The sequence below is a fragment of the Rana temporaria genome, chromosome 13 (assembly GCF_905171775.1).
Source record: "Rana temporaria chromosome 13, aRanTem1.1, whole genome shotgun sequence".
NCBI classification, from domain to species: domain Eukaryota; kingdom Metazoa; phylum Chordata; class Amphibia; order Anura; family Ranidae; genus Rana; species Rana temporaria.
Window position 1 is genome coordinate 41,119,886 of NC_053501.1, and position 13,089 is coordinate 41,132,974.

The 13,089-nt window shown below is 45.9% G+C and overlaps 1 protein-coding gene across 1 annotated transcript; it reads right to left on the reverse strand.

Annotated features, from left to right (window-relative positions):
• Nucleotides 1-1,474: 1,474 nt before the first annotated feature.
• LOC120920325 (acyl-coenzyme A thioesterase 1-like) lies at nucleotides 1,475-8,249 on the reverse strand. Its single transcript, XM_040332343.1, has 3 exons — nucleotides 7,638-8,249; nucleotides 5,862-6,064; nucleotides 1,475-2,233 (listed from the first exon to the last, which is right to left on the reverse strand). The coding sequence occupies exons 1-3, from the start codon at nucleotides 8,227-8,229 to the stop codon at nucleotides 1,658-1,660; spliced, it is 1,371 nt and encodes a 456-aa protein (XP_040188277.1). The 5' UTR covers nucleotides 8,230-8,249; the 3' UTR covers nucleotides 1,475-1,657.
• Between the last annotated feature and the right edge of the window lie 4,840 nt (nucleotides 8,250-13,089).

Below are 13,089 nucleotides of genomic sequence, written 5' to 3' on the forward strand. Positions count from 1 at the left end.
TTCTGGTCAGCTCAGTAGATTGCTTTAAAAAGGCCTGGATTTTTTCCTAGGTGTACACAATAGAACTGGGTACTAACATTTATAGGTAACATTGATCCAGGGAATATCGGATTGCCTCTCGGGGTTCAGGAAGGAATTTTTTCCCCTGCTGTAGCAAATTGGATCATGCTTTGCTGGAGTTTTTCGCCTTCCACCTTGCTGATTAATTCAAAGCACTTGTATATCAAAGCGAATTTCCCCATAAGAATTAATGGAAACTCAAATGATTTGTTCCACAACCATTTATTCATAAGTCCTTCAGTTTAAAGTCCATATAAAAAGATTATAGTAATGCGATAGGACATAAAATGTCCATCCACAAATGGCCGCCTCCACAAGAGGATTAGGAGCAAAATCCAGCAACAGCTACAGAGTATAAAAAAGAAGAGAGGCGCCTCCAAGTGTAGCAATATGGTTACATTTAATGAAGGTACAACATTAAGCAACTCACATGGTTGATGATTAAAAGAGGCACATTTAAGTATGCAGGCATCCGGGTTACAGCTGTCCACATAGACCATCCTCCTGATCAACGTCATCTCTTCCATGCTGCGCTCCACAAGCGGTTCAATGTTCTACTGGAGGGTAGTCTTCCCGGTCACAATTGCAGACTGACAGCAGGGATAGCCGGCAGCGTGGGGGATGGTCTATGTCAGGGGTGTCAAACTCAATTTCATTGTGGGCCGCATCAGCATTATGATTGCCCTCAAAAGGGACGGTTGTATCTGTAAGATTAGATGTCCAGCCCATCCCCTCCCCATATACTAGATGTTCAGAGCCACCCCACCATCAGAAGTTGAGTCCCCCACTCTCCCTTTTATCACAGTGCATCCCCCTTTTCTTATACTGCTGCTGGGAAGAAGCTGGATGCATTGCTTGAAAGCAGAAAGTAAAGGGTCTGGAGGAGGACTGGAGCTCTCCTGCAGCTGCAGGAGAGGAACGAGGGCCACATGAAATGGCCTGGAGGGACAGATTCGGCCCGCTGGCTTTGTGTTTGACACCTGTGGTCTATGTGGACAGCTTTACCCTGGATGCCTGAATATTTAGATGTGCCCGTTTTAATCATCAACCAAGTGAGTTGATAAATGTTGTACCTCCATTAAATGTAACCATATTGCTACACTTAGAGGCGCCTCTCCCCTTGTGGAGGCTTCCATTTGTGGATGGACATTTTATGGTTACACAACCTATCACATTACTATAATCTTTTTATATGGACTATAAACGGAAGAATTTATGAATAAATGGTTGTGGAACAAATCATCTGAGTTTCCATTATTTCTTATGGGTAAATTTGCTTTGATATACAAGTGCTTTGGATTACAAGCATGTTTCTGGAACGAATTCTGCTCGCAATCCAAGGTTTTACTGTATGCAACTATATCTTTTTAACATTGTGTGTGTGTGTGATGAAATGCTCCAAATCGTCACACAATTTTAACAAAAACTGATTTATTAGTGTTTTGTGTGGGCAGAAAATTCAAGTACAGATTCTTATTGGGAGTCGTAGTGCAAATATTAGGATCCATCAAATCACAACCCACTCCAAAGGCTTTGGCACGTCCTTATAAAGGTTCTTCTCACTTCCAATGGAATTTAACATTTTTACTGTCTTTTTTCATCTTAGGTAAAAGTGAAAAAAGTCTTGTATCTTTTGCCAGGAATCTTCCTGAGCCTGGCAGTGAGCTTTAACTTCCCCGCCTCCTAGAATAGGCACACCCAATACCCGGTCAACTGCTGCCAGGCAGAACGGAGAGCACGGAGGGTCAATTCGATGGCCAGCTCCAGGATATGTTAGCAGGGTGAAGTTATTTTTGCTGTGTTGTTGAAGGCGATCTATGGCTGCCTGAGCATACACAGAACTTTTCCAGTTCAAGTCATTTTCACCTACAACAAACATAAATGTGCCATTGGCTTTTTCTACTGGGATGAGGCACTGACTGTTTTCTGGATCAAGAGGATCATCCAGAGCTTCAGACACATCAAACACTGCTGTTTCAGACACTTGCGCCCGACTCATGTTGTAGGTCAAGCCTGGGATAGTTAAATCCTTGTAAGATAAGCTGGCAGCGGTATTGGCACAACAGCCGGAGATGCTTACTGCTGCGACCACTTGGGGTAGGAATGTAATCATGGAAAGCGCAAGATCTGCTCCTTTGCCAGTTCCTATTACACCGACTCCAGGACCTCGAACCTTCAGAAACCAGAAAAAAGCAAATGGGAAAGAAATGATTGACGTTGATTAACATGCATACATAAATTAACAAATAACGTACAGTGATATTAGGGTTGCCAACTTTTCCTTAAACCAAACCCGAACCCTTTAGCAGCCTGGGACACCTTTGGGGGCTCCAAGGAGGTAGTAATGTGGTGCGCATAGCTTGCCAAAGCAAACAGTGGGTGCGGCCAAATTGTTCTTGTTGACATCATCGCCCTGCCCCCCCAATGATGCCAAACCTGCCCCCAGATAGCCATCAGCAGCTTCCGGACAGGAACAGACTTGTGCGTGACTATCTTGGTTACTTGGGGAGCCACAGCCCAGGGGTCAACAATATCCGGGCGCCAGGTCGCAATTGCGATAAGAAATTGTGACCTGGCGCCTGCCGGTAATTGAGGCCGCGGCTTTGTGGCCTACAAGGCCGTGGCCTCAATTACCGGCCGCGGCGGGGGAGGTGGGGGCGCACGGAGGCACAGGATCCTGTGTCTCCGTGCGCCCCCACCTCCCCTGCCGCATCCGGTAATTGAGGCCGTGGCTTTGCGGCCTTGTGAAGGCCCAAGCTCCTCCTTCTGTGAGCTGGTGCCATCTAGTGGTGGCCATTGGCATTACAAGTTAAACAGCAATTCTAATGTAATTTTTCACTATTTTCACTGCCATCTCCTTCCCTCTAATTAGAACCCCCAAACATTATATATATTTTTTATTCTAACACCCTAGAGAATAAAAGGGCCATTGATGCAATACTTTCTGTCACGCCGTATTTGCGCAGCGGTCTTACAAGCGCACTTTTTTGGGAAAAAAATAAACATTTTTAAATTAAAAAATAAGACAACAGTAAAGTTATCCCAATTTTTTTTGAAATTGTGAAAGATAATGTTACGCCGAGTAAATTAATACCCAACATGTCACGCTTCAAAATTGCGTCCGCTCGTGGAATGCCGACAAACTTTTACCCTTTAAAATCTCCATAGGCGACGTTCAAAAAATTCTACAGGTTGAATGTTTTGAGTTACAGAGGAGGTCTAGAGCTAGACTTATTGCTCTCGCTCTAACGATCGCGGCGATACCTCACGTGTGGTTTGAATACCGTTTACATATGCGGGCGCTACTCACGTATGTGTTCGCTTCTGCGCACGAGCTTGTCGGGACGGGGCGGGTTTTCTGGCTCCTAACTTTTTTAGCTGGCTCCTAGATTCCAAGCAAATTTGTCAAACCCTGCCACAGCCTGTCCTGAATAATGTGCCCGTGTTTCAGTCCACCTGAAACTCGGACTGTCCGGGTGAATCCCGGACAGGTGGCAACCCTAAGTGATATATACAAAATTAAAACTACAGGTATTTATAGAAGTTGGAGCTTTAGAATCCTTTTCACATGTTTACAAGGCACTACCCTTAAAATGTATATAAACCCAAACAATGAACTTATTTACTTTCTTTGGGCCTGTTAGATATACAAACTGCTCGATAAGTGCAAAAAAAAAAACCTGTTAATGTTTATATCAGAAATTCAGATGAGTCTTGTGCGCACTTCCTGTGTTATCTCAGGGACAATTATTAACTCTGCTAGTTCTTATCTTTGGACTACAATATTATTGTCCATGCTATGAGCCATTGTAAAACTCTGACATTCAGACATGACTAGGCATGATGGGAATTGTAGTTCCTGAACAACTGTAGGGCCATAGTTTGAAGACCCCTGCCTTAAATGCTTTGCTTTAAAAATTCTGTTGTTTTTTAGCTGAATAGCGGAAACTCAAATTATACTGTATAGTTAAATGAACCAGAGACACGATTTACCTCTTTTTCCCTACCTGTTATGTTCAGACTGGGCCCTAAGAAAGCTCTGCAAAACCAATGCCATGAGTTTACCGTTTAAAATATTTAAATGTAAAATACATTTTTTTTTAACAATGAGAAATTATAAAAAAAAAAAAAAAAAAAAAAAAACCTACACAGCGCTGTGTGTTTGTAAAGGGGGCAAGGGACACCACTGTAAGAGGGCAGAGGAAACTGCAATGGGATCCAGAGGACTCTGCTTTGGGGGGCACAGGACACTACTGTGGTGGAGGGGGGGTTGAGGACTCTGCAGTAGGGGGGGTGATGGGGGAAGTGGACAGGGGACACCACAGTGAGAGGGTGATGTAAAGGGTGCAGAGTACACTATGGTGGGGAAGGTGATATGAGAGAGGCAGAGGACACTGGGGGGGGGGGGGTGATTTGAAGGGGGGCAGAGGACCCTACAGTGGGGGAGGTGATGTGAAAGAGGCAGAGGACACTGCTGGGGGGTGATGTGAAGGAAGGCAGAGGACATTACTGTGGGCGGGGGCAAAGGACACTACTGTGGGGGTTATGTGAAGGGGGCAGAGGACACTACAGTGAGGGGGTGATGTGAAGGGTGCAGAGGACACTTCTGTGGGGGGGGGGGGAGCGGAATGTAAAGGAGGCAGAGGACATTGCTATGATGGGGGCAGAGGACACTACAGTGGGGGAGGTGATGTGAGAGAGGCAGAGGACACTGGGGGGGGGGGGGGTGATTTGAAGGGGGGCAGAGGACCCTACAGTGGGGGAGGTGATGTGAAAGAGGCAGAGGACATTACTGTGGGCGGGGGCAAAGGACACTACTGTGGGGGTTATGTGAAGGGGGCAGAGGACACTACAGTGAGGGGGTGATGTGAAGGGTGCAGAGGACACTTCTGTGGGGGGGGGGGGCGGAATGTAAAGGAGGCAGAGGACATTGCTATGGTGGGGGCAGAGGACACTACAGTGGGGGAGGTGATGTGAGGAGGTGATGTGCAGGGGGCAGAGCACACTACTGTGGGGGGGATGTGAAGGGGGGCAAAGGACACTGCTGTGGGGGGGCGGGGTGATGTAAAGTAAGGCAGAGGACACTATAGCGGGGGCAGGGGACTCTTCAGTGGGATAAGAATGTAAATAAGGCAGAGGACACTGCTATGGCGGGGGAAAAGGAACTACAGTGGGGGAGAAGTGATATGAAGGGGGGCAGAGAACACTACTGTGACACACTATGTGTCCTTCATTCCATTTATTGGGGGGGGGGGGGGTTTTGCCCGCCTCCCGTTATTCCCCCCCCCCCCCCCCACTATAATGGTCTTTGCTTTCCTCCATGTTGTCCAGATAGATTTCAACCTCTGAAAGGTTGTCTACCCCTGCTTTATACAGTATGTTTATAAGAGCCTCTTTAAGGCTGCATTCACACCTGAACGCGGCGTATTTTACCACGATTTGCCGGGACAAATTGCAGCGTTTTGTCCCACGATTTGCCGCGAAAAAAACGCGGTAAAATACGCCGCGGTAACATACACAGGAGGGGTGATCAACATTGTCGGCTATGGCCGAACGCCGAAAGCCACCTGAAAAAAAGCCCTGGGACTTGTTTTGAGCTTCAGGCGTTTCGGCGTTCGGCGTGGAGATGTGAACCATCTCCATAGCCGACAATGTAAAATCACCCCTCCAGCGTATTGCAGGCTGCAATAGCGTCGCGCTACAGGCGACAATACGCCTAGGTGTGAATGCAGCCTAAATTAAATCAGGAGGGATGACAACTGTCAGTCATAGTTTATAATACAGTTCTGTTCATTTCTTACCTTAGGATGTTGGGATAGAAATGTGGCAGCTTCTTCAAAGTACTCCAGGTGAAATTCAGTCATTGTTGGTGGAAGGTCCTCAAAAGCCAAGTATGGCAAGGCCAAAGCAGCAAATCCACGACTGGCTAGGAGACTGGAACGATATTCTACCAAACCACCTTCATCTCCAAACATATCAATCACTCCAGGAAATGATCCCTCCCCTGTGAATGTAATGTAGAATCAAAAGCGTGGAATAATGTTAAAATAAAAATTTGGATCACTTTTATTCCTATTACAAGGAATGTAAACATCTCTTGTAATAGAAAAAAAGCATGACAGGACCTCTTTAATGTGAGATCTGGGGTCAAAAAGACATTTACAGTTAAAAACAATATAAAAAAAAAAAAACATTGTCCCTCCTAAGGCTAGAGGGCGGAAGTTATGTTTGACGTTACTCCAGTCCTCCAAGGGCATAGAGTCGAGTGGGGGCTATCATGCCCTCACTCGACTTCCTGCCCATCAGACCACAGAACCAGATCGTCTCCACCGCTTGCAACAACGCCCCGGGATGTGGGGGCGAATCCGCAGCGGAGAGCACTTTTATCTCAAAGCAGACCACCTGCTGTGAATAAAAATACCGGGGTTATGGCAGCTATCTGCTGCTATAACAATGGTATTTAACGTCAAAGTAGCAACGTCTATCCACAGTAGGCGGTCCGGAAGGGAATTTAACCACTTGAGATCCCGCCTATTGTATAAAGACGGCCTCAAGGTGGCTTTCAATTGCCGGGAGGACGTCTTTAGGCTCCTCCGGCCACTGGGGTGCGCGCCCCCGACACATCACTGAGATGCCGATGCGCGTGCCTGGCGGCTGCGATGTCCACCAGGCACCCGCGATCGGCGGTTAAACAGACAAGGACGTGGAGCTCTGTGTGTAAACACACAGATCCACGTCCTGTCAGGGAGAGAGGAGACTGATGCTGTGTCCCTTGATGCTGTGTCCCTTGTACATAAGGACACAGATCGGTCACCTCCCCCAGTCAGTCACCTCCCCCCACAGTTAGAAACACCATGTAGGGTACACAATTAACCCCTTCCTCACCCCCTAGTGTTAACCCCTTCCCTGCCAGTCACATTTATACAGTAATCAGTGCATATTTATAGCACTAATCGCCGTATAGATTTGAAAAAGTGTCCGATGTGTACGCCATAAGGTCGCAGTCCCAATAAAAATCGCAGATAGCCACCATTACTAGCAAAAAATAATAATAATTTTGTCCCCTATTTTGTAGGTGCTATAACTTTTGCGCAAATCAGTCGCTTATTGCGATTTTTTTTTTTTCCAAAAATATGTAGAATAATATTTATCGGCCTAAACTGAGGAAAATTTTTTTTTTATATATATTTTTGGAGGATATTTATTATAGCAAAAAATATTGTTTTTTTTTCAAAATTGGCGCTTTTTTTGTTTAAAGTGCAAAAAATAAAAACCGCAGAAGTGATCAAATACCACCAAAAGAAAGCTCTATTTGTGGGGAAAAAAGGACGTCAATTTTGTTTGGGAGCCACGTCGCACGACCGCGCAATTGTCTGTTAAAGCGACGCAGTGCCGGAAGCTGAAATTTCGCCTGGGCAGGAGGGGGTATATGTGCCCAGTAAGCAAGTAGTTAAATAATTTAAACACAATTGTTAAAATAGCATGCAGACAGTTCTGTTGAATTCCTTTCGTAAATTGGAAGCATTTTCAAGTTAACAAACAACACAGAGTTATAAAAGTACACTAAATATTATTACCAGGAGGTAAAAACAGGCTGCCCCGAACCGCCCCTTCTCTCAGTCTGATTCTTCGCACTCCGGGGGCATAGAACAGTCTTTCGATTTTAGTCCTAGCCTCCACCTGCCCCGGTATAGCCTTGGGATCGCTGTGCCCCTTGTGCACCAACAGCTCCATGATCATGGGGGGTTTCATGACACTTCTCTTCTCCAGTCTCTGGAAGGGTTTTTCCATGATGGAGGGAGACAGGCTCCAGAGCAGCCCCATAGGCAGCACCCCCGTGTAGTCCCCTCCGAGGGAGGCGTCCCTTTGCAGATCCACAGTGCCAGAGCTGTCAGCCTCATAGTGGGCACAGGAGTCAAACATGGAGCCCTTCTCATCCGTCACTAAAGCTCTCAGTGTCACCTGCTGTCTGGGACTGAGCCCCTGCACTGTGATGTGTAGCCTGTCATCTGCCAGCCCAGACTGAGGAGACGCACACAGGGACACCGGCCTGCTTAGCTGTGTATAGGGGACTCTCAGGAGCCCAGCAGCAAGGAGACTCCCTCCACGCAGCATCATGTCTCTGCTCTGTATGTCAATAAAAGTCAGCTGACTACACTGCTCAGTCATGTGACCTGCAGGCAGACCAGCTAAGCAGATCTCCGAGCAAATCCAGTTGTCATTCACAAAGTACAGCTGTGGCCAAAAGTTTTGAGAATGACACAAATATTAATTTTCACAGTTTGCTGCCTCAATGTTTTTAGATCTTTTTGTCAGATATTACTACGGTATACTGGAGTATAATTACAAGGATTTCATAAGTGTCAAAGGCTTTTATTGACAATTACATTGCAGTGCTTTTTTTTTAACACACATTTTTTACAGCGATTTTTGCCACAGTTTTCATTTTTTATATGCTTTTTTTGGGGGGCAAATTTGTTGTTGGGCAAATTAAAACCATAGCAAAATCGCACTAAAAACGAACTACATGCTTCTCTGTAGCTTCTCCATTGAAGTCTATTGAACCAAAAAAATCACAGTTTTTGTATTTAAAAAAAGTCCTGATCCTTTCCAAAAATGCAGAAGCACAAAAATGCATTGATGTTAATGTGTTCTGTAACAAACCATGTTAAAAAATGTCCTGCGTTTCTGCAAAAAGCATGAAAAAAATGCAATGGTGTGAATGGAGCCCTAATGTTACTTACCTACCTGCCCCTGACAGTGTACACGCAGCGCACTGTAGAAATTTGGCACGGCTAAAGTAAGGTGACTAGATTTTTTAAATGAAATCCGGGGACATATTATTTTTTTTGACTAGCAATGGCGGGAATCAGCGACTGTCTGTTGCCGCCGCTGCCCACCTCACAGCATGTCAAGTCTTACTCTCCGGGCCCCGGCTACTACTGGGTGGAGAGCGGAGGAAGATCACTCCGCCAGATAAGGCAAGGAGATAGGCAGGCGGCTGGCCGGGTTTTGAGCCAAGGCAGAAGAAGATGCGAGCGGAGCTGAATGGGCATGCGCACGAAACTGAAGAAATATTCCCTCTGCTTCGACCAGCACATTATCATCAGAAAGGGGCACAGATAATGAACCCCCCCCCCAAGATAGAGCAGTGTGGTGTAATTTCAGATATTTTTTTTATTCTGCACTGACTGTCTTTGAAATTGCCCCAGCCCTTGTTCAAATCCAATCCGGGGACAAAACCGGGGACAGACTTGGTCCGGGGACAGTGTCCTCAATCCGGGGACTGTGCCTGGAAACCGGGGATGTCTGGTCACTTTTATTTTTTATTATTACATTTTTTATTGTATAAACAAAAAGCATGTCTTTGCGAAGAAAAAAAATAAGCGCATATCGATTGGTTTGCATGAAAGTTTTAGTATCTACAAACTATAGGATATATACTGGAATTTTTATTAATATATTTTTTTTTTATACTACTAATAGCGGGGATCAGCGACTCATAATGGGACTGTGAGGGGCAATCTGACACTGAGTGGGAAATGACTGTCACTAACATCGCCAGTGACACTAATACAGTGATCAGTGCTTATACTATATACTGTCACTGTACTAATGACACTGGCTGGAAAGGGGTTAACAGCTAGGCCAATTAAGCGGTTAAACGTGTGCCTAAAATATGTAATGTGTGTATTATATGCTGCTTTTTACTAAAGATCTTTGTTTCTTTACCCTGTTTTGCAGGGATAAGAAACAGAGAGATCATTCCCTCTGTACAGAACCCTGTGTTGATTGTCAACACAGAACTTTAGGCAGTGATTGGACACAGCCATGAATAATTGGCTGGTACCTGCTGACAGACTCCCGCTGTGTACAATCTTAGCAGGTGTCGGCGGGGGACACACATGGACACGCCCTAAACTCAGAAACAGGCAGCGACGTACCAGTGCCTGAAAGTGGTTTTAAACCCTTTAGAACCACTTTATGCTACAGGTAAGCCTATAATAAGGCTTACCTGTAGCTACCCAGGATATCTCCTAAACCTGCACGGTTTAGGAGATATCCATTGTCCCCTGCATGTGCCGATGTCATCGGCACATGCGCACTAAAGCAAACTGAAGTAATGACATCTATGTGCCGTTGCTTGGGTGGGAGTGACATCACAGCCCCGGAGCTGAGATACACGGAAGTAACCCCCGGCTGAGATGTCGCTGACGGAGGGGGGGGACGAGGACCCCTGTGGGGGCCAACTGTGTCCTTCTGGAAGGGGTTGTTTAATTCCATGTTCCCCTTCTCCAAAGCCACATACAGTATATCTCCAGGGGTTGTGAAAATAAATTTACTACGGTTTGGCAGGCATGGCTAAATTCCTCCTCCACTGTGGGGTAGTTTTAAGGTGGGGACTGGGAATTACCTGTGGATTTATTCTTATACATCAGGCAGGACAAGGGCTTGGATAAAACTGATCAATAGATGCCACTTACCGACACCTGATGGATCCCTCCTGGAGACTTGCCCGGCAGTATTCCCCACTGTCTTCTCCTGTTCAGGACACCCCTTGAGTTGTATGGGGTTCTCATTAAGCTCCGAGCCCCTGGCCCAAGGTCACTCCCGACTGGGGGGGCTCCCTCCAAGGCACTGAGAGCCCAATACTCCATCCAGTTCTTCCACCCAAACTCCTCCTCTCCAGCTTGGTTGACCCTGGGTATTTAAAGAGGCCTGCCCCTTGCCAATTCAGAACACCCCAGACAGCTCCACCCTTCTTCCCCCTCCTTCCTTCTAGAAGCAGAAGCGAGGTAACCGAAAGATGATGCTGTCAGTCACCAGCCTACTTTAAGTCACTCCTAGCCCACAAACATCAAAATAAACAGGCCAAGCTTTTAGCTAGTCCTGCCTAAATTTACTTGCACTACAAAAAAAAAAAAAATCTAGCACCTACACTAGGTAGAGGGTGCAACACCCCATTTACACTGCAACTCAGCCTAGCTGCATTTTATCGCAGTGCAGGGCCCTAATCCCACTGCAATGTTGGGCAGCCCATCACACTGCCAGACATTGTAATGAATGAAGTTCACGTTTTGTACACTTCAAATAAAGCTTCTACAAAACATAAAAAAAAGAAAAAGAAGCTGTGTGATGCACTGAACTGCACTCCACAGGGCCCCCTAGCACAGCCGGCACCAAGGAGTGGAAAAGGGGTGAATCACTCCTGCTACTCTGTGTTGCAGTGTAAGATGGCCCTTAAAAATGAACGCAAACTAAAACTTTACACACTTTTTGTTTTAATGCACCTGGGATGTATTTAGCCGATTAAACCGAAAGTTCAGTTGGGCTTATGGTCTCATTCACACGAACGGACCGTTCGGGTCCACCTGTCAGTTTTGACTCTGCTCCATGCATCCCTATGGAGCATCGGATGTCAGCGGAGACATGTCCGCTGACATCCGACCCTATCCGATCCGCTAAAAACAGACGTATAGGAGGCACGTCCCCATCCGTCCATGCGGATCGGATCAGTAAAGATCTGATGAAAACAGACATGCTGTCCGTTTTCATCAGATCGCTCCATAGGAGACAGCGGTGCCCGACAAGCCCCTCCCCGCTCAGTGAGCAGAGAGGAGCTTGTCATCCGTCGGCTCGGCGGAGATCTGCGGACTGATCTCCCGCTGAGCTGGCGGGAGCAGGCGGACTCCGTAGCGACGGAGACCGCCTCGTGTGAATGAGGCCTAAGTCGGGATAGAATTATGAGAACTGCTGCCACTGAAGCAGAGGTCATCTGTCAACTGCCTAACTTCACACATCATTTCCCTTTGGCCTCTCTCACATGGGCATTCCAATTGTCTGTTTTTCTTTCATCTGTTGACAAATGAAAAACAGACATCAATGCATCTCAACGGAAAAACAGATGTAAATGGATGATCATCCATTTACATCCAGTTCCGTCCGCATCCGTTTTTTTGGAACGGATCAAAGCCCTAAAACGGAACGGCCGAAAAAAAACGATGTAAATAGACAAAGGGTTCATTTTGCATCCGTTTTTTCATTGGTAGTGGATTTAAAAAAAAATAAAAAAACGATGTAAAACCAATAATAACCTGATGAGAAACTGATCCGTTTTTTTTCCCTTTAAGAGCCCTTCCACACTAAACCGTTCATGGCATCAGCGGTAAAATGCCGCTATTTTTACCGCCGACGCTATGGCGGTATTTTCGGCGCATTTGGGTCACATGCAGTGTTTTCCATGTATTCCAATGGCTCCAGTTTACACCATGCAGTTTCCGGTGCAGAAACTGACCGCATGGTGTGAACTAGAACCAACTAGAGCCATTGGAATACATGGAAAACACTGTGCATGTATTTTGTACAGAAAAAAAGCACACAGAACTGGCCCTAATGCTGCGTACACACGACCGTTTTTCGGGTTCTAAAAAATTACGTTTTTAAGGGTGTAGAAAAAACTAAGTTTTTTTCAACCCGATCATTAAAACGGCCTTGTCTACACACGATCGTGAAAAATAAATGCTCTATCAAAGCGCGGTGACGTACAACGGCACTATAAAGAGGAAGTTCTATTCGGATGGCGCTACCCTTTGGGCTGCTTTAGCAGATTTAGTGAGTAAAAGACGATTCGCGCTTTTCTGTATGTTACAGTGTGATGAATGTGCTTACTCCATTACGAACGGTAGTTTTACCAGAACGAGCGCTCCCGTCTCATAACTTGCTTCTGAGCATGCGTGATTTTTTCACGTCGTTAAAGCCCACACACGACCATTTTTTACAACGTTAAAAACGACACCGTTTAAAACGTCGTGAAAAAATAGATCATGTTCGAAAAAAATTTGGCCATTTTTTAGATCGTGAAAAATGCTCTGAAGCCACACACACACACAATCGTTTTTAATGACATTAAAAAAAAATTCATTTTTTAAAACCCGAAAAATGGTTGTGTGTACGCGGCATAAGTGTGTGAAGTCAGGCAGTTAAGGGCACAAGCATTCTCTGACTTTCAGCCTCAAGCAAAGCCGAATC